The sequence below is a fragment of the Geotrypetes seraphini genome, chromosome 9 (assembly GCF_902459505.1).
Source record: "Geotrypetes seraphini chromosome 9, aGeoSer1.1, whole genome shotgun sequence".
Taxonomy (NCBI): Eukaryota; Metazoa; Chordata; class Amphibia; order Gymnophiona; family Dermophiidae; genus Geotrypetes; species Geotrypetes seraphini.
Genome location: NC_047092.1, coordinates 79049379 through 79068770, shown reverse-complemented (window position 1 = coordinate 79068770; position 19392 = coordinate 79049379). Strand labels below are relative to the sequence as shown.

Here is a 19392-nt window from a genome sequence, read left to right as displayed (position 1 = left end):
AACAGCAAATTAATATTTCATGAAATGAACACCCCTGGCATTTCAAACTCCCACACAGGAAAGATACATTCTTAGAGGAAGTGTTGCCACTGCCCAATAGGTGGCATGCAGTGGCGTACCAAGGGGGGGGGGGGCGGTCCACCCCGGGTGCAGCCTTACGGGGGTGCACAGCCGGACAGATCCGGAAAATTCCTGGGCTGCGATGGCACTGAGCGGCATTGGCGCCCCCCCCCTCCGCGACGGCACTCAAGTTCGGCCTCCTTCTCCCGGCATCAGCAGAACTTCAGATCGGCAATAGGTGCTCAGTCAAAAGCTTCCCCTGACTGAACTGCCTGGGCGGAAACAGGAAGCTGAGTCAGAGGAAGCTTTTGACTGAGCACCTGTTGCCGATCTGAAGTTATGCTGATGCTGGGAGAAGGAGGCCGAACTTGAGTGCTGTCACGGGGCAGGGGGGGCACCGATGCCGCTCAGTGCCGTCACGGGGGGGGCTTTGCCGATCTTGTTGCCAAAATCGGAAAGGTGAGGGAGAAAGATGGGCCTGTGGTGGATGGAGAGATTGAGAGAAGGGGACAGATGATGGAAAGAGGGGGGAAAAAGAGAGAAGGGTCAGATGATGGAAGTGGGGAGAAGGGTCAGATGATGGAAGTGGGGAGAGAGAAGAGGGCAGATGTTGGAAGGAGGGGGAAAGAGAGAGAAGGGGCAGATGATGGAAGTGGAGAGAAGGGGGAGAGAGAAGAGGACATATGATGGAAGTGGGGGGGAAGAGAGAGAAGGGGCAGATGATGGAAGTGGAGAGAAGGGGGAGAGAGAAGAGGGCAGATGATAGAAGTGGAAAGAGGGAGAAGGGGCAGATGATGAAAGTGGGGAGAGAGAAGAGGGCAGATGATGGAAGGAGGGGGGAAAGAGAGAGAAGGGGCAGATGATGGAAGTGGAGAGAAGGGGGAGCGAGAAGAGGGCAGATGATGGAAGTGGGGGAGAAAGAGAGAAGGAGCAGATGATGGAAATGGAGAGAAGGGGGAGAGAGAAGAGGACAGATGATGGAAGTGGGGTGGGGCAGAGAGAGAAGGGGCAGATGATGGAAGTGGAGAGAAGGGGGAGAGAGAAGAGGGCAGATGATAGAAGTGGGGGAAGAGAGAGAAGGGGCAGATGATGGAAGTGGGGAGAAGGGACAGATGATGAAGGAGGGGGGAAAGAGAGAGAAGGGGCAGATGATGGAAGTGGAGAGAAGAGGGCAGATGATGGAAGTGGGGAGAGAAGAGGCAGATGATGGAAGTGGGGAGAAGGGGCAGATGATGAAAGTGGGGAGAGAGAAGAGGGCAGATGATGGAAGGAGGGGGGAGAAGAGAGAGAAGGGGCAGATGATGGAAGTGGAGAGAAGGGAGAGAGAAGAGGACAGAGGATGGAAGGAGGGGATAAATAAAAGGAGGGCAGATGATGGGGGAAAAGGATTGAGTTAGGGAAATACTGGAGGGGGTGAGGGAAAGAGGTGGCGAGCTATAGGTAGACAGTAAAAAAGGAAATTGATGAGAGGGTAGTAAGAAAGTAATCTAGATGGATGCAGAAAATAAATTGAAAAGGAAAATGAGGGAAGAAAGGGATTGCAGAAGAGAGGTGTGGGAGAGGGAAGGAGAGGAGAGAGATGCCAGACTAATGAGGGTGAAAGGAGAGTTGGAAGGAGGAGGCATACAGTTTCTGGAAGGGGCATAGAAGGAGAGAAGATGCCATATAGGGGCAGAGAGATGGCAGACAGTGGATGGAAGGAAGAGAGTAACAAGAAGATGAGGAAAGCAGAAACCAGAGAAGACAAAGGTAGAACAAAAATTTTCTATTTATTTTTTGCTTTAGGAGACATGTGTCACTGTTTCTGTGGTGTTGCATTGTATGCAGAGTCCAGCTTTTTGCTGATTCAATTTAACCTTTGTCTATGTATTTCTATTTTATCCTCCCTTTTACAAAACTGTGGAGTGTTTTTAGTGGCAGCCATGGTGGTAGCAGCTCTGATGCTCAGAATTCTATGAGCGTCAGAGCTGTTACCACCGTGGCTAAAATCCACACTACAGTTTTGTAAAAGGGGGAGGGGTAAGTTTGTGATGACATTCCATACTAGGCGAAGGTGTTTTCTGTGTTCTGTGTGTTCGAAAGACATGGTTTTCTGTTAGGATTGACTGCAGGATTGATCTGCACTAGTCTGGCTTGTTTAGTTTTACAATGGGTGTATTGATGTTGTACTGCTCACTGCATATGTAAGATGCTGCCTTTTCCTAGGTACTCATGTGTGACGTGTGGCTTGTTACTAAAAATCATGTTTTTCGTACCGGGGGGGGGGGGGGACCAAAAAATGATGGGCCCCGGGTGTCACATATGCTAGGTACGCCACTGGTGGCATGGTATGCTTAATTGGTAGGGCACCATATACAAAATGGTGGCACCCCTAACTGTTTGCACAGCAGCAAACAGTCATCAAAATTTTGTGGTCAGATTATATGAAACCTTGTGAAATTCATAGAAGAATGCTGCAACAGTATGAAGATACCTGCATTGGCAAGAGAAGAGTGTACGAGTGGGTAGATACATTTAAAAATGGACAAACATCAATCCCTGATGAGGAATGCTCTAGTTGTCCTAGCATGGCCATCAATGATGAGAAGGTGGGATATGCTGATGCCATTATTCGTGAAAACAGGTGCATTTCTTTCGAAGTTCTGACCAGGAAATTGGATGTCCGTATCAGATCCACACATACAATTGTCACGGAGGTTCTCTAGTATCGCAAGTTGTGTGCACGGTGGGTGCCTTGGATGCTGACTGATGAGTACAAGATGATTTGTGTACAGACTTCCACAACCTTTTTTGGTGTATATAACGATGAAGGAAAAGAAACCTGGTGCATCACTATGAGCCTGAAAGCAAGAGGCAGTTTTCACAATGGCATCACATCATATCTCCAGTCAAGAAGTTCATGTCTGATGAACCTAAAAGCGGATCAAGATGGCTGCCGAAGCTCTAAGCTGAGCGTCACGCGCTGGTGAGCTCTTCATTTACCTTTGATTCCGCGTTAAATTTTTGACAGAATGCCCAAGCGGAGGGGTCGGAGCACGGCTGGGGCCTCGCGGAGTTCCGTCGGACCCAGCTTGGGGAACATTGAGGAGCTGTTTCGCCGCATGCAGAGTTCCCTGCAGTCGGAGGCGTTCCCGCTAGAGACGCCCCGAACGGGCAGAACGGAGGCGATCTCTCAGGGACTTGAGACTACGCTAAGCCCTGACACAAGGGCTCCGCCCCCACGCCCTCAGGTTACTAGCTCCCCGCGGGAGGGGGAACTCTCCAAAGAGGGAGTATCTTCAGCCCTGGAGGCCGTTGTCATTCATGGAGGGAGCAGGGATCCAGACTCTCCACATTTTCAAGAGAGTCTGTTTGAAGAAACAGAGGAGTCGACAGCAGAGGAGAGCGGACAGATCCAGGAGAGTGCTAAACAGGCAGTTTCACCAGTGGGAGAAGAGTCTACAGCTTATTCCTTTCATCTTCAGAGACCCCAAGAGGTAACACTTGAAACTATCTGGGACCTGGTTGCTAATATTCCTAATTTGTTAAAACCTCAATTAAATCAAATAGAAGGGGAAATTAAACATCATGATAAAGAAATAAAAGAAGTAAAAAAGGAAACAACAGAGCTTAGAAAAGAGATTGTCAGCATTAACCAGGAGTCAATTAAGACCAAACAAATTTATGAAACAATAATTAAGGACAATACCAATCTTAGAAGAAAGTTAGAATCCTTGGAAAATTTTTCCCGTGGGAATAATTTAAGATTGGTAAATTTTCCTAAGGTCTTGATGATTACACCTCGGGAGATGCTGAAAAGATATTTAATGGAAATTTTGAGTTTGTCTGAAAATATGATACCACCATTTACACAAGTCTACTATCTTCCTACTAATCAACAGAAACAACAGCAAGAGGTTGAACAGGAAAATTTAGATGTGTCCACTATATTGGAATCCTCGAACACTGAAAAGGCAGTCCCAGCAACCTTATTATTAACAGTGGCATTGGCCCCGGACAAAAATTGGTTACTGAGATTTTTCTTTAAAAATAAAATGAAAACCTTTTTAGGAATGCAGATACAAATGTATCCTGATCTTGCCAGAGAAACCCAGAAGCGTCGTAAAGAATTTCTACTATTAAAGCCAGGGGTGTTGGCCCTTGGGGCAACCTTTTATCTACGTCACCCATGTAAATGCATAGTGTCTCAGAAATTTGTCTTTTTTGATCCTTCACAGCTGGTGACCTTCCTGTCGTTGTCTCGCTTGGAAAAAGAAAAGGACAATAAGATCTAGCCCTAGATGGGAAGTTATTAGGGAACTTTGAGCTCAGCTTAGATTAATCTCAGCATTATTGGTTCTTCTTTTTTAATTTAAACTGTCCTTTGTGCATCTTGATCTTCAAAGTGGACTTGAGTTAAAATTTAAGTAATATAATGGAGTTTTCTTTTTGTTTTTCTCTGAAAATATGGATATGTATTATTTGTTTGTTACTTTGATTTTTGGACTTTAATATGATGATTATGGCTATGTATCCTTAAACTTAAATTTTTGCTTTCTGTACAAGTTTATACTTGATAATTATTTATAAAATGATAAATAAATAATTAAAAAAAAAAGAAGTTCATGTCTTAACCCTCCACTGGAAAGGTCCTGTTCACTGTTTTCTGAGATATGAATGGACCAATTATGGAGCACTATCAAGAAAAGGGTGAAACAGTGAATAGTACCCAATACAGTGCAGTGTTGGAGGAGAAGCTGAAGCCAAAAATACAGAGTTTTTGCAGAGGATTTTTGTCTTGGTAACGCAAGCCCACACTGAACCACTGCAACTTTTGACACCAACCTCCATACAGCCCTACTCTTGCTTTCTCTGATTATCCTGTGTTTGGACCCTTGAAGGACACTTTGAGAGGATGAAGATTTGGAAGCGATGATGAGGCCAAAGAAGCAGTACATTCCTGGCTGAAGGCACAACCAAATATGTTTTTTCCCCCAATGGAATAAAGAAGTTGGTGCAATGGTGTGAGAATTGTGTTGAAAAGGGGATTTGTAGATATTTGGAGGGCCTCAGAAAAAATAGTTAATGTCTTATTAAAGAAATGATAATTTTGCATGAGGTAAAACTCTTTATAGTTTATAAATCTTTCCTTTTGGCTGAGTCTTAATAATAATATTGTCATTTATAGCTAAAGAGACATATGATCAAGAAATTGTTTTATTTTACTTTTGTGATTATGATAAATATACCGAGGGCCTCAAATAGTACCTGGCGGGCCGCAAGTTTGAGACCACTGCTGTATACTATCCTTCTCCCTCCCAACCACCCCCCTTCCCTGGATGTGTAAATTATAACCAGAAGTAAAGGGAAAACTACTCAAGTAGAATCAATAAAATTGGCCAATGGACCCCTTTGCTCAGAAACCATTTTCTTGTATCTGTAACATAAGCATAACAAATTCCACCAAAAAGTGAAATTTAATCGATCACAATTTTTCATAATCATATGGATGGCTATCCCAACCATTATACCCAATAACCTGTTTTTATGTCCGTCTACTGGAGACGTGGGAGATAACAACGTCCCACATAGTACTGTTTCATATGACAACGGAACCACAGTCTCCAGAATCAGAGTAATATGTCCCCATATAGATCTCCAAAACCTGAGTATCAAAGGACAATAGAATAATAAATGGTCAAGTGTCCCTATATCAAGATGACAGTGCCAGCATCTATTAGATTTTGAACTATCTAATTTCTGCAAACAAACAGGGGTCCAAAAACTTCTTTGCAACAAGAAAAACCAGGTTTGTCTCATAAATGCTGACGCTGTACATCTCATCCTCCAAGACCAAATCCGTGGCCATTGAGTAGCAGAAATCTGCTTAATCTCAATGCTCCAAATATCTCTCAAACTCGTTTTTGGTTTCTTATTCATATTTCCAGATATTAATTTATACCACTAGGCTGCCTGATGCCCTAGCAAATCTGTCTGGAAGCATAGGCCTGGCAAACTATACTGATTTTTTAGAATTCGCCAATTGGGGAACCCCGTCTGAATGGCTTGCTTCAACTGCAACCACTTATATATTTGAGACTTTGAAATACCGAATAATTGTAGCAGTCGTGAAAAATCAAGGATTTTACCATTAGATATCACATCATCTAGCGTACATATGCCTGCCTGCAACCAATGCTTCCAGAGGATCTTAAACTCTCCAGCTTGAATTTTGGAATTCAACCATAAGGATTGACACATGGACTTTCCTACTAGAATATCTGTTAAGTTGTTAATAAATTTTAAAGTTTTCCATGTGGCAAATTAGATACTGTTGTCCTTATAAATTCTGGGTAATTTGATACTCACATATGACATAATCTTAATGGGAGCCCCAAGTTCTCTATATAAGATAAGTCACTTTGGGCTTTTAAGAGTTCACCAAAATTAATTTATATATTTATCACAAGATAGTTAAATAATGACCGATGAGAAGGCTGGCTACGGTATAACTCCAGCCTTACATGAAATATGATGCTGGAGTGTAACCCCGAGGTCATAAGAATTGAAAATATTTTGTACTTCAGATATTTATTCACTATACTTCAAAAGCTTATTTATCAATGAACTATACAAAAAAATTATTTGATAGTGTGGAAGAGTGCAGCATCGACTGATTGATTGATTGTAATTAACTAGCTTCACTCAAAGATTTTCTCTATATTTTTGAGGTCCAATTCAGATTATAATCTTAATGGGGACATAAATTGTCATTCTAGAATTAACCAATCAGGAAGATGTTCCATGAGCTCAGGAAGGATCCAGTACATACCCTGATGCAGTATATAGGCCTGATGGTACCTATAAAAATTTGGTAAATTTACCCCACCCGCCACAATTGGTTTTTGTAAAGATGCTAAAGCTATTCTAGCAATTTTACCCAGCCAAATAAATTTGATGAGAATTCCATTCAGTTTCTTATAAAATGACCCTTGAAAATAAACTGGCAACATACTCATTTGGTAACAAACCACAGGCAAAATCATCATTTTTACTGTTTGGACTCTCCCCCACCAAGAAAGATGTAATGGGTTCCGTTGCTCACACATTTCAATGACCTTCGACAATCAAGATTTTTCATTTACTTTCATTGTGTCTTCCAGCGTTTTTAAAGAAAATGGTGAATATAGCTGATGCCAGAATTTGGAAATCCTTTCATTGATTACTCTGTAATACTTGCTGCTAAATGATTTCCCTAGCCAGCTAGCGGGTCCTTTTACAAAGTGCTAAATGCCAAGCCACTCATTCTATTCCCATGGGTGGCTTGGCATTTACTATATGCTGCTCTGCAGTACAGCTTTGTAAAAGCCTGCCTAAGAGTAATTCTATCCTTAATTTTGGAATTTTTGCTCTGTCTTCTTTTAGAAAGCTTCTAGCTCAGATATGATCTTGGATCTCCTTATGTGCATGTTGGAAATCTCCTCAAAGAGTTTCAATAACATTCAAGTTTGGGGATTGTGAAGGTCATTCTAAAGCCTTCATCTTTCTTTTCTGTAAGTGTCAGGGTTGATTTGTTTTTTGATAGATTTTCAGATCATTGTCTTGCTGATATTCCCAGCTTCAATTTCTTCATATACCATGAAACATTAGCTTTTAGAATATATTAATATTTGGTTTAATCCTGCACAAATTTATTTTACTGGCTTGTCGCACAACCCCAAATCTTAATAGATTCACTTTCAATCTTAATAGTTAAAAGCTGTTCTTTTCTTCAAGTGTTTCATCAAACATTTCAATTTTCATTTCAACTGTCCAAAACATTTTCTTCCAAAAAGATTCAGGTGCACCCAGCCAGTCAAGTTTTCAGGACAGCTCTTCAATACAAATAATTGTATAAGTAGCACTGTATTGTAAGACCTAAGGACAACTACTTCAGTATCGGCTAAAACTTATAGCAAGCCATTTGGCCTTTTGTTTAAGTTCCACTTTTTAACAATGTTTTTAACAGGTGAAATTGCTAGCTGTAAGTGTTTAAAGATGTTTATAGCTTCCTCTGCTTTGGCTTAAATTTATTTTCAGTTTTTTAAAATTTTATTTATCATGAAATCGGAACAACTGTAACACATGCACTATTGTTCATAACCACAATCCTTGACACCTATACAAACAAGTCAAAGTAAAAGCTCACTGCTCTCCCTAACCCCTCCTCCCCATTCCAGAAGACAATTTTACTTCCTATGTGCTGAGCGTATACCATCCATTTAGTTTACAAGCACAGGTGCCCCATTTAAGAGGCTTGGGGAGGCTAAACCTTCCCAGACTGAACCACAGCTTTTCCTAATCACCTGACCTGCTACCTCTACTCCCTCCTTCCCTCCTTTCATCTTTACATTTTTTGCATTGAAATATTGAATTATATATACTACATTAAAAGAAGAGCATGTGAAGAATTCCCTTATGCTGAATGTTTTTCCCATATGAGTGACTGTCTGGTCCTGTGAAATGTGTTAGCACAGTTTGCAGCTTGGTATATTGCAGGGACTTGTGCCATTCTCTTCCTTTTGAGCTTGTGTTGAAAGTGTGGTGTTCACTAGTGCTGCCCGATTCACCGATTCACTTCGGGTGAATTGATTTGAATCGATTCATATTTTTTTAAAATCAGCCTGGCCGATTCGGTAACTGACCCTCCTCTCCATGCCTTTCGCTGTCACTGTTTTTTTTATTACATTTTTTTAAAACGTACCTTCCTGCTGCTAGTTAGGCCTCTGCCTAGACCAGGAACAGACTCTCGTTTACCGCCACAGACTCTCGTTCACCGCCACCGGCCCGGAGTAACCGAAACAGGTGATTTCTGTGCTGCACCCTGCAGCCATTTGTTCCGGCATCACCATGGCCTCTCGCTCCGGCCCCTGCTGTGGCCCGGATGTGGTGAAGATTATCACTCTCGTGCTCTGTCCTGCTAAGAGCCTAGGATGCATCAGGATGAAACGCCACTGGAATTTCAGCAACAGTTCAGCACTGCCTCCTTTACTAAACCGCGCTAGCGGTTTTTAGCTCCGGGAGTCGCGCTGAATGCCCCACACTGCTCCCGACGCTCATAGGAACTCTATGAGCGTCGGGAGTAACGCAGAGCATTCAGCGTGGCTCCTGGCGATAAAAACTGATAGTGCACTTTATAAAAGGGGAAAGAATTTGCTTCTTTTTCTTCCTGTGCTAAACACAGGAACAAGTCAAAACCCTCAGCAAATGAACAAAAGAGACCCGCAGATGTATTCCGGAAAGACCTAAGTGCCATGAAAATTCCAGATTCTCAGCAAGAATGGGAGAAGGGTGTTCAAGTCCCAGCCAGTCCAGATATAATCTTGGAACCTTCTCTCCGGGTGATTGCTGAAAAACTTAAGGAAGTACTGTGTTCTCGACCCAGAAAGTACATTCATTGCTCCAATCCAGAGCTTGCAGAATATGGCTACATCAACATTTTGGAAAGGGCAGAGAACACATGTCGGTAAGTCTTAGATGATATGGATATGTTTGGGTTACAAGAACTCAATTATGAGCTTGTAAAAATGGGATGTGGGGCAGTGGGTGAAAATATGATGAAGACCGTTGAAGTGTTGGAGCAGCAGTGCTATGAGACTATGAATCATGCTATAGAGACTGAGAAAGAGCTAGGTATAGAGTATGATGAAGATGTGATGTAAGGAAGGAACCAACATGATTCGAATAATGACCAATCAACAAAAGGAAGAAAAAATAATTTTATTTTCTGTTTTGTGATTACAATATGTCAGAATTGAAACGTGTATCTTGCCAGAGCTGGTGTTAGACCACAAAGTGAGTTAGGATTTAACAGAGAGAGGAAAAGTCTTTTTTGTTTGTTTATTTTGTTTACATCATTGCGCTAGTATGGGTAGGAGAGGGCAAAGGGGGTGAAGAGGCTATAAAATAAACCTACCAGGATGTTTGAAAAAAAAAAACACCCAATTGGGCAGGAAAATCGAATCGAAAAATCGATTCAATAGACTGAATCGAATCAAATCAAAAATTTTTTTCCTGAATCGGGCAGCACTAGTGTTCACCCATTTCTGTTTTAGATTAGGTGGCTATCAGAAGGCCAATATGGGTGGAGCTGGGAATATTTCTTTCAGTAATTCATCTTTGATCATTTTTCTCAGTTTTTCCTGTTCCGGTTTATATGTCACCACCAGGGGGTTTCTGTCTGGTTTTCTTATCTTTGATTTTGATTTGATTTGATTTCTTATATACCGCTATACTGTGAGGTTCAAAGCGGTTTACAATGAAGATAGATTAAAGATACATTAAAATAAAATAAATAAAAATGGTACTTTGGATTTCCCTAGCTGTCCCGAAGGCTCACAATCTAGCTAAAGTATCTGAGAAAACAATAAATAAAAAATACTATACTGTACTGCTATAGTTTTTCTCTGGCTGTTTCAAGGGAGGAGGCAATATTCTTGAAGATTGTTTTGAAGTTGTATCCTTTTTGTTTAAAAGATTCAGAGTTCTAAGGTGTTTTTCTCTTGGGTCAGAAAAGATATGATGGTATTGTGTAGCTTGGCTGTGTATAATGGATTTTTTGTATGTGAGAGGTGGAAGATTGAGTTGTGGAGATAGCTGCATCTGTCTGTAGGTTTCCTGTATATCGATGTTTGTATATAACCATTGGTGATGGAAACTGTGGTGTCAAGAAAGTTGACTTTATCTGAGGAGGAGTCAATTCTGAATTTGACTATAGGATGGTGTATATTGAAAGAATTGTAAAATTGTTTGAGAGTCTATTCTCCCTCAGTCCAAATCATAAAAATGTCATCAATGTATTGATAGTACTTTAGGGGTTTTGTCTGATATGTATCCAGAAATATCTCTTTCAGTTCTGCCATGAAGAGGTTTGCGTATTGTGGTGCCATTCTGAAGCTCAAAGCAGATGATTTGCAGATAGATATTGTTAATGAATTTAATTAATGACCTTATGTAAAGATTGAATCTATCTGTTTTTGTTCCTATCTTGTTCTGATTTTTATAATATTTTATGCATGTCATTTTCTGCAAACTGTTTTAGAAAAAAACGGTATAGAAATTTAAAAAATAAATAAATGTTGTAATAGCTTCCGGTAAGTATTGGCTGTGACCCAAGAGACAGAGATAAACCCTCAAAACTCTAACTGAACCTTTTAAACAAAAAAATACAACTCCAAAACAGTCTCAAAGAATATTACCTCTTCCCTTAAAATACCTAGATAAAATCTATTGCAGTACAAAGATAAGGAAAGCACAGAAAGAAACCCCCTGATGGTGACATACAACCTAGAGATGGAAAAACTGAAAATTATAAAAGACCAACAGCCACTACTACTTCAGGAGGTTTAATTACTGAAAGAAATATTTCCAGCTCACCCCATGCTACCCTCCCAACAACCACCTAATTTGAAAGAGAAACTGGTGAACAACACAATCCCCTTGAATTGAAGAAAAACAAAATTTGTTCAAAAAAACTAATGGTCATATAAATAGAGAACAAATAAATATCAAGTTATATTTGATTACCAGACCTCAAATACCCAAGGCATTACTTGAATAGCTTTTCATGCCCTTACTGGGGTAGGTATGTTCATCATTGGTCTTGGTAAAGTGGCATGTGCTCGGATGCTTCAATGAATTTTTATTTAAATCTATAAATATAAAGTGCATAGGGTGCATAAGGTGCTATAAAAGAAAGGCACTTATCTTTTCATGTCCGATGTCTACCCAACCGTTTCACACTCGGTTTCATCAGGGGCTATGCCTCCTTATGGTCATGCACTAAGAACATAAGAACATAAGAAGTTGCCTCCGCTGAGGCAGACCATAGGTCCATCCTGCTCAGCGGTCCGCTCCCGCGGCGGCCCATCAGGCCCATTGACTGAGCAATGGTCTATACCTATCTATACCCCCCAATCCCTTTTTCTTCTAGGAATCTATCCAAACCTTCTTTGAAACCATTTAGTGTTTTCTTGTCTACAACAGCCTCTGGGAGCGCGTTCCATGTATCTACCACCCTCTGAGTGAAAAAGTACTTCCTAGCGTTTGTTCTAAACCTGTCCCCTTTCAATTTCCCCCAATGCCCCCTTGTGCTTGTGGTGCCCCTTAATTTGAAAAATCTGTCCCTGTCTACTTTTTCTATGCCCTTCAGGATCTTGAAGGTTTCTATCATGTCTCCTCTAAGTCTTCGCTTCTCCAGGGAGAAAAGTCCCAACTGCTTCAATCTGTCGGTATATGGGAGATTTTCCATTCCCCTTATCAGTTTGGTTGCTCTTCTTTGTACTCCCTCAAGTACCGCCATGTCTTTCTTGAGGTACGGCGACCAGTACTGGACACAGTACTCCAGATGCGGCCGTACCATTGCACGATACAGCGGCATGATGACTTCCTTCGTCCTGGTCGTAATACCCTTCTTAATGATACCCAGCATTCTGTTTGCTTTCCTAGAGGCTGTGGCGCATTGCGCCGATGCCTTCAGTGTTGCGTCTACCATCACTCCCAGGTCTCTCTCCAGGTTACTAACCCCTAGTGGTGTTCCCCCCATTTTGTATGTGAACATCGGGTTCTTTTTCCCCACGTGCATGACCTTGCATTTCCCCACGTTGAAGCTCATCTGCCATTTTTCGGCCCACTTTTCCAGCTGCGTTAGATCCTTTTGGAGATCCTCGCAGTCTTCCTTTGTTTGAGCCCTGCTGTATAGTTTGGTGTCATCTGCAAATTTAATGACTTCACACTTAGTTCCCGCCTCTAGGTCATTTATGTAGATATTGAACAAGAGCGGTCCCAGCACCGACCCCTGCGGAACTCCGCTCGTGACCCCTTTCCAGTCTGAGTAGTGGCCCTTTACGCCAACCCTCTGCTTCCTGTTTGACAGCCAGTTTTTGATCCATCGGTGGACCTCCCCTTGTACCCCGTGGTTCCATATCTTTTTAAGCAGTCTCTCGTGTGGCACCTTGTCGAAGGCTTTTTGGAAGTCAAGGTAAATGATGTCTATAGATTCCCCTTTATCCACCTGGCTGTTCACTCCCTCAAAGAAGTACAATAAGTTTGTGAGGCATGACCTACCCTTACAGAAGCCATGTTGACTTGGTTTTAGCTGCCCATTTTTTTCGATGTGCTCACAGATGCCGTCTTTAATCAGTGCCTCCATCATCTTTCCCGGGACTGAGGTCAGGCTCACCGGCCTGTAGTTTCCCGGGTCCCCCCTTGCGCCCTTTTTGAAGATGGGCGTGACATTTGCTATTTTCCAATCCTCCGGGATCTCTCCGGTTTTTAAGGATAAGTTGCATATCTGTCGAAGTGGCTCCGCTATTATGTCTTTTAGTTCCTTGAGTACCCTTGGGTGAATGCCATCCGGACCCGGCGATTTGTCGCTCTTTAGTCTGTCAATCTGCTTGAGTACATCCTCTTGGCTTACTAAAAGAAAACAAACTTGATAAAATATTAAGAAATATGGAAATCCTAGCAATATCTGTTTAAAGCAATTGATATGGAAATAAATATCCACACTAACATCTTATTAATAAACTAAATTGATTAAATATTTATAAATTGATAAATATAATTAATTCAAGGATACCTAAGTTCTAAAAATCCATTATAATGTTTGACATGTGTTGCAACTCACAACTCTCCCACCTCCCCTTGTTGGCTTCTTAGCTTTATTACTTAATTGATGGTCAACATCGGTTGGGAAGGCACTGACGCATGCGTGGTACAGGCGGTCTTCAAAAGACTTAGTGACAGTACACTTTTTAACTGTCCTTAGCGGGCTTCATGGATGATGTTACCCACATGTGAGAATATCTGCCTGCTGCCTGCTGTTCTCTGATAACACCTGCTACAGGTGAGTAACTTTGCTTTATAGAGGAGAATTCCTGATACCGATACCATTCAAAACATATGTCTGAACTATACTGATAGAAGATTATTTTGATTAATTTTGGACTTCTGTTGAAGATTATTATGTCTGAATATTGACTGCTTTGAAATTGCATTTTATGTTGAGATGGAATGATGATGAAATACATCTATTGTAGACTGCTTACTATAGCTCTCCAGTTTTGTTGATTCTTTATATCTCTTTATGCGTTATTTAATGCATATAAGTGAGAATTGCTACTGACTGTTTTTTATGAATTCTCCTAGCGATAATTGGTTCATAGTCATTATACTTTAATAAAGGAAATATAGGTGTCTGTGCCAGTGCCTTTAGAAAATAGACATCCAGAACCAGTCCAGGTAAATAACTGCCATACTGGGTCAGACCAAAGCTCCATCAAGCCCTAGAATCCTAATTCCAGCAGTGGCCAATTGTCACACAATCTTGGGCAAATCCTAAAAAGTAACTTGAGTCCATGCTTTCTTTTAGTATGTTACTGAGACTCAACTAAGCCAGTTGATAGCAGAGTCACATACAGTGTATAAAGCCTGAAGACTTCCAGGTAGATTTTTGAGTGTATATGTGTTGCTATTGTATTCTATTGTCTGGCTGACTCCATGGGGCATCGTGGATCACCATTAAAGGCCAGTGCTGTTAATCAAATGCACATTGGCCCAGTTCAAGCAAAATCAGTTTAGCTGTGACCATATAATTAACATGGAAGATTGAACCAAGGTTGCCAACTCACTGGGTTCCCAGGATAGGCTAGTAACTTTTTTCTCTATGGTGTGGCAGCCCCAGTACCATTAGAAGAGTAATAGCCAAAACTGAACATAGAAACATGATGGCAGATAAAGGCCAAATGGCCTATCTAGTCTGCCCATCTGCAGTAACCATTATCTCTTTCTCTCTCTGAGAGATCCCATGTGCTTATCCCATGCCCTTTTGAATTCAGACACAGTCTCTGTCTCCACCACCTCTTCTGGGAGACTGTTCCATGCATCTACAACCCTTTCTGTAAAAAAGTATTTCCTTAGATTACTCCGAAGCCTATCACCTCTTAACTTCATCCTGTGCCCTTTCATTGCAGAGTTTCCTTTCAAATGAAAAAGGCTCGACTCGTGCGCATTTAAACGTCTTTATCATATCTCCCTTCTCCCGCCTTTCCTCCAAAGTATACAGATTGAGATCTTTAAGTCTGTCCCCCATACACCTTATGATGAAGACTACATACCATTTTAGTAGCCTTCCTCTGGACCAACTCTAACCTTTTTATATCTTTTTGAAGGGGCGGCCTCCAGAATTGTACACAGTATTCTAAATGAGGTTTCACCAAAGTCTTATACAGGGGCATCAATACCTCCTTTTTCCTACTGGCCATACCTCTCCCTATGAACCCTACCATATTTCTAGCTTTTGCCGTCACCTTTTCAACCTGTTTGGCCACCTTAAGATCATCACATACAATCTGACTTGTGTAATGGAAACAGCTAGCCCTGGTATTGGATTTCATGAGTTAATGAATTGGAAGATAATAGTTGTTGGAATTGAGGGGTACAGTATTGGTGGCAAGCAGCAGTGGCTAGTGGTAGAGAAACAATATGACGGGTGGGGGGGGGTACTGGAGGTTGACCTTTTTTTTTTTTTTTTTTTTTACTCAGCAGGTTTGACACCACCTGCTTTTTCAAACTGTGTGTTTTTTTAATGTATTTTTAAACCATACTTTTCCTCCCTCCCAGGAAAATGGCTTCCATGCTCTACTAAGCAGTGATGATCAGTTATTTATTTATGAGACAGCTGGAGTGCTTATTGTCAATAGTGAATACCAAGCTGAAAGGAAACAGATTTTGATGCGAAACCTATTGACTCCATTAATGGAGAAGTTTAAACTGCTTTTAGAAAAACTAATGATGGAACAGGATGAAGACAGGCAAATAGCCCTGGCAGACTGCCTCAACCATATTGTTGGATTTGCTAGGTAAGTGAAGTCCATTTAAAATATCCTTTAAAATGTATGAGATAGAAGCAGATATTAGCTATGTTGGTGTCCTGTTCACAAGTACCTGCTCCAAATCAAACTGATTAGCAGAGAGTGCTTCATTCTCACCAAACAATGAAAACATTTTGTACTATTAGAGCTAATAGGCAAAAATGCTTTAAATGTTTGTGTGTGTTTATTTTTGACTGTCTAGCACAAATTATATGTTATAATTATTGTCTCTGTGCCAGTTGTATTCAAACTATGCTTTGTAAACTGTCTTTAACAACCATTTGTGTAACCCTGGCCCTGGAAGAATGTTGATTCAGGCATCTGGCTAAGCTCTCGGTAGTGGGGTATAGGCTTCGACTTACAAAACAGTCTTTTTTTAGGGCACAGGCCTTTTCTCTCAGGAAAAACCTTCAAAAAATAAACCAGTCACAGCAGTTGAACTTTAAAAGATCTCTTTACTTCCCATCTCAGAATGAAAACAGATACTACTACTATTTCTATAGTGCTACCAAACATAAGCAGCACTGTACAGAGTCACGAGTCACAAAGAGCAAGATTCTTATTCAACAGATTTGATATTTACAGTTCAGGTAAGGAACAGTCATATCCAGAGATAACGTTTACATTTCTGCCCCATCGCAGACCAGGTGGCTCTGCTTGAACAAGCCAAAAACAATTACTCTGAGAGTGGGCTCCTCAGTACCCACACCCTCTTGCCTTTCTCACTGGACTACTGCGTCATACAGTCTGCCCTCCCTTTTTAGGAAGTCGTCTTCTTTCTCCATCCAAATCTCTGTTTCCTAGCAGAGGTAATGCTTCTCTTACTTGAATGTTCTACCCCCAAAGGTATGGGATAGTCCATTGGTGTCTAGGGTCTCGGTGTGGGTTGGGTAACCAAATACCCTGTTCTAACAGTGCTTAGTTCTTTTATTCTCCTTTTTGCTCTGCACTCTCGAAGCTGGACTTCCCCATGTCCACCCACCAACAGGCAACCCTTCTAGCTCCCATTCACCATGGTGAACCCCCCCCCCCCCCAGGAGATCCTTCTACCCCTGTCCTGCAGCAGAGAGATCTCCTTTGGGGTTGCATTTGCTAAATGGTGGGATAGAAAATGAATAAAAGAAAATGTGAGGGAAAGTTGGTTTGAAATGCTTAAGCAGGATTGCTGTAGGCATAAGGGAGGGATTGATAGCTTAGTAAGTCTCCTGTGTCATAGAAGAACTGCTTGAGATTTTAGAGTCATGGGAACAACCCTGACCTGGCCAACATATGATGTCATCTGCTAATGTCCAGTCATAAAGGGAGACTGCACTTGATTAAAGAGGTTGATCTTGCCCATTTGGAGCATGGAGGAGACCACTGAGATCTTCCTCTTTTGTCTTTTTTTTAATACTTGATATACTTTATTATAATAATTAAGAGAAAGGTCAAGGATCATATCTCAGTTGCTTCTTCTCTGATGATCTTGGGTCCTATGGATAGATACATACCTTAATTCTATATAGTTGTGTGCTCAACTAAGCTTAGCGTGCAAAGTTGCACGTACAATTAATAGAATAAAGTCAATTGCATGTGCAACATAATTTAATAATTGATTGTTAATTTGAGTTATTAGCTTAAATTGGTGGCAGCTGATACCAATTAGTAGTTGCATACAAAACTGCCCTTAGTTGTGATTTTGTAAGTTGCACACAAAATTTCTGTTGTGCGCAACTTCTAGGTGGCATAGACATTGGAGGGGCATGATTGAATTGCGGGCATGCCTAGGAGTTACATTAAAAGGTGATTGAATACTTAAGAGTTATGCACCTATCAACATTTAAGAGTCAGCACTTCAACATAACATAAGCACTCACACCTAAAGTGAGGCACGAAACTGCAGACTTATTCTAGCATTTTATAACTGCAGCTCCACGTGAAACTGCTGTTATAGAATATGTGCTTCGGGCACATCGTCCCAGCACCTGAAGTCTTCAATCTACCTCATAATACTTGCTCCTACTGGGAATTAAAGTATTATATCCGAGTTCTCTAAATGTCTCTTTTTGGGGGTGTCTCTGTCTCAACCTTTCTTGACATCTTTAATCTTTCCTATTCACTCTGTTGTGACCGTGGGTCATGGACTGGGGATTCCCAATGGATCTAGACAAGAATTGGTGGTGTCTTGATCTGCTTTACCTAAAACCTTAGTGCCTTGTGTGGTTAATATACCTCAGAAGTTTGAATCAGATGCTGGAAGCTCTGCTGCAGCTTCTGTGGGCGATTCATTGAAAGTCATTTGGCAGGTGTTCATGCACACTGAAAAAAATGTTGCAGGGGACAGTTTGACAATGATGTCAATTTTCCAAAGACACTATGAGATAGCTACAAGAATTGGAAGCTGCTAACTCTAGCTACATGGTTGGGGCTTCTTCTTTCCAGGGTTAATTTATCTGGTATTAGAGATAGTCTGTGTATATTTTAAGCTTTAAGTTTTAGAAATTGTTTATGTTCATGTTTATTAGTATAACAAAATACCTTCCACAGAAGAGGAAAAATAAAACATGCAACTCAAATAAAAACCACCAGTTGTGCTGTGTTACTTTGCCAGAAACATTCATTTTATGTTTTGATGATTGAAGCATGGGGGAAGCCAAGATTTGCTTCCAGCTCTCACTCATAGCCCTGGTGTTAAGTGTGCACCTCGTGGCTTCTGAGGCCTTTTCCCTTATTCAGCTTTTGTCTGTACAACATAACATAAAGTGAATGTTTTTGGCAAGATAACACAGCACAATTGATATTTTTTGTTTGAGTTGCATGTTTATTAGTTTTCATATACCGGTCTTCGTTACAACATCAGTGCAGTGTACATCAGTTTAAAAGAAAGGAAGGCCAATATTTATAGTACAGATAGAGAAAAAAAAACCCTGATCATTTAGTTGTTGTATGATCCAATGCCCCAATTTTTTTTAAAAATAAAAAAACATTTAAAATCATAAAATTAAGAAGAAAATACCAATCCAAATAATTTTTAAGGTAGGCTCGCAATGAAGTTCATTTGGCAGGGAATTCCATAAATATAGAACTGATTCAAAAAAGGCAGAATTTTGAGTAGATTTTAATCTAACCAAATGAATAGGTGGTAATGTTAATCTGTTTAAAGTTGATGAACGCAAAGCATGGGTAGGTTTATACCAGGGGTCTCAAAGTCCCTCCTTGAGGGCCGCAATCCAGTCGGATTTTCAGGATTTCCCCAATGCATATGCATGAGATCTATGTGCATGCACTGCTTTCAGTGCATATTCATTGGGGAAATCCTGAAAACCCAACTGGATTCCGGCCCTCAAGGAGGGACTTTGAGATCCCTGGTTTATACGGAACAAGCAACTTTGTAAGGTAATTGGGCTTCCCATTATTCAATACCTTATATGTCAAAGTTAATTCTTTATGCCTATATTTATGT

General features: G+C 41.0%; 1 protein-coding gene across 6 annotated transcripts in view; it reads left to right on the top strand.

Moving 5' to 3' along the window:
* The window catches only part of XPOT (exportin for tRNA), a 324394-nt gene that overhangs the window by 156996 nt on the left and 148006 nt on the right, over positions 1 to 19392 (top strand). For all 6 annotated transcript variants that reach the window (XR_004540576.1, XM_033957684.1, XM_033957683.1 and 3 more), the window contains one exon: positions 15700 to 15938. Coding sequence is in view for 5 of the 6 variants with exons in the window: in XM_033957684.1 (XP_033813575.1) it covers positions 15700 to 15938 (239 nt within the window). In the remaining variant the exon portion in view is untranslated. The remainder of the gene's footprint in view (positions 1 to 15699; positions 15939 to 19392) is intronic.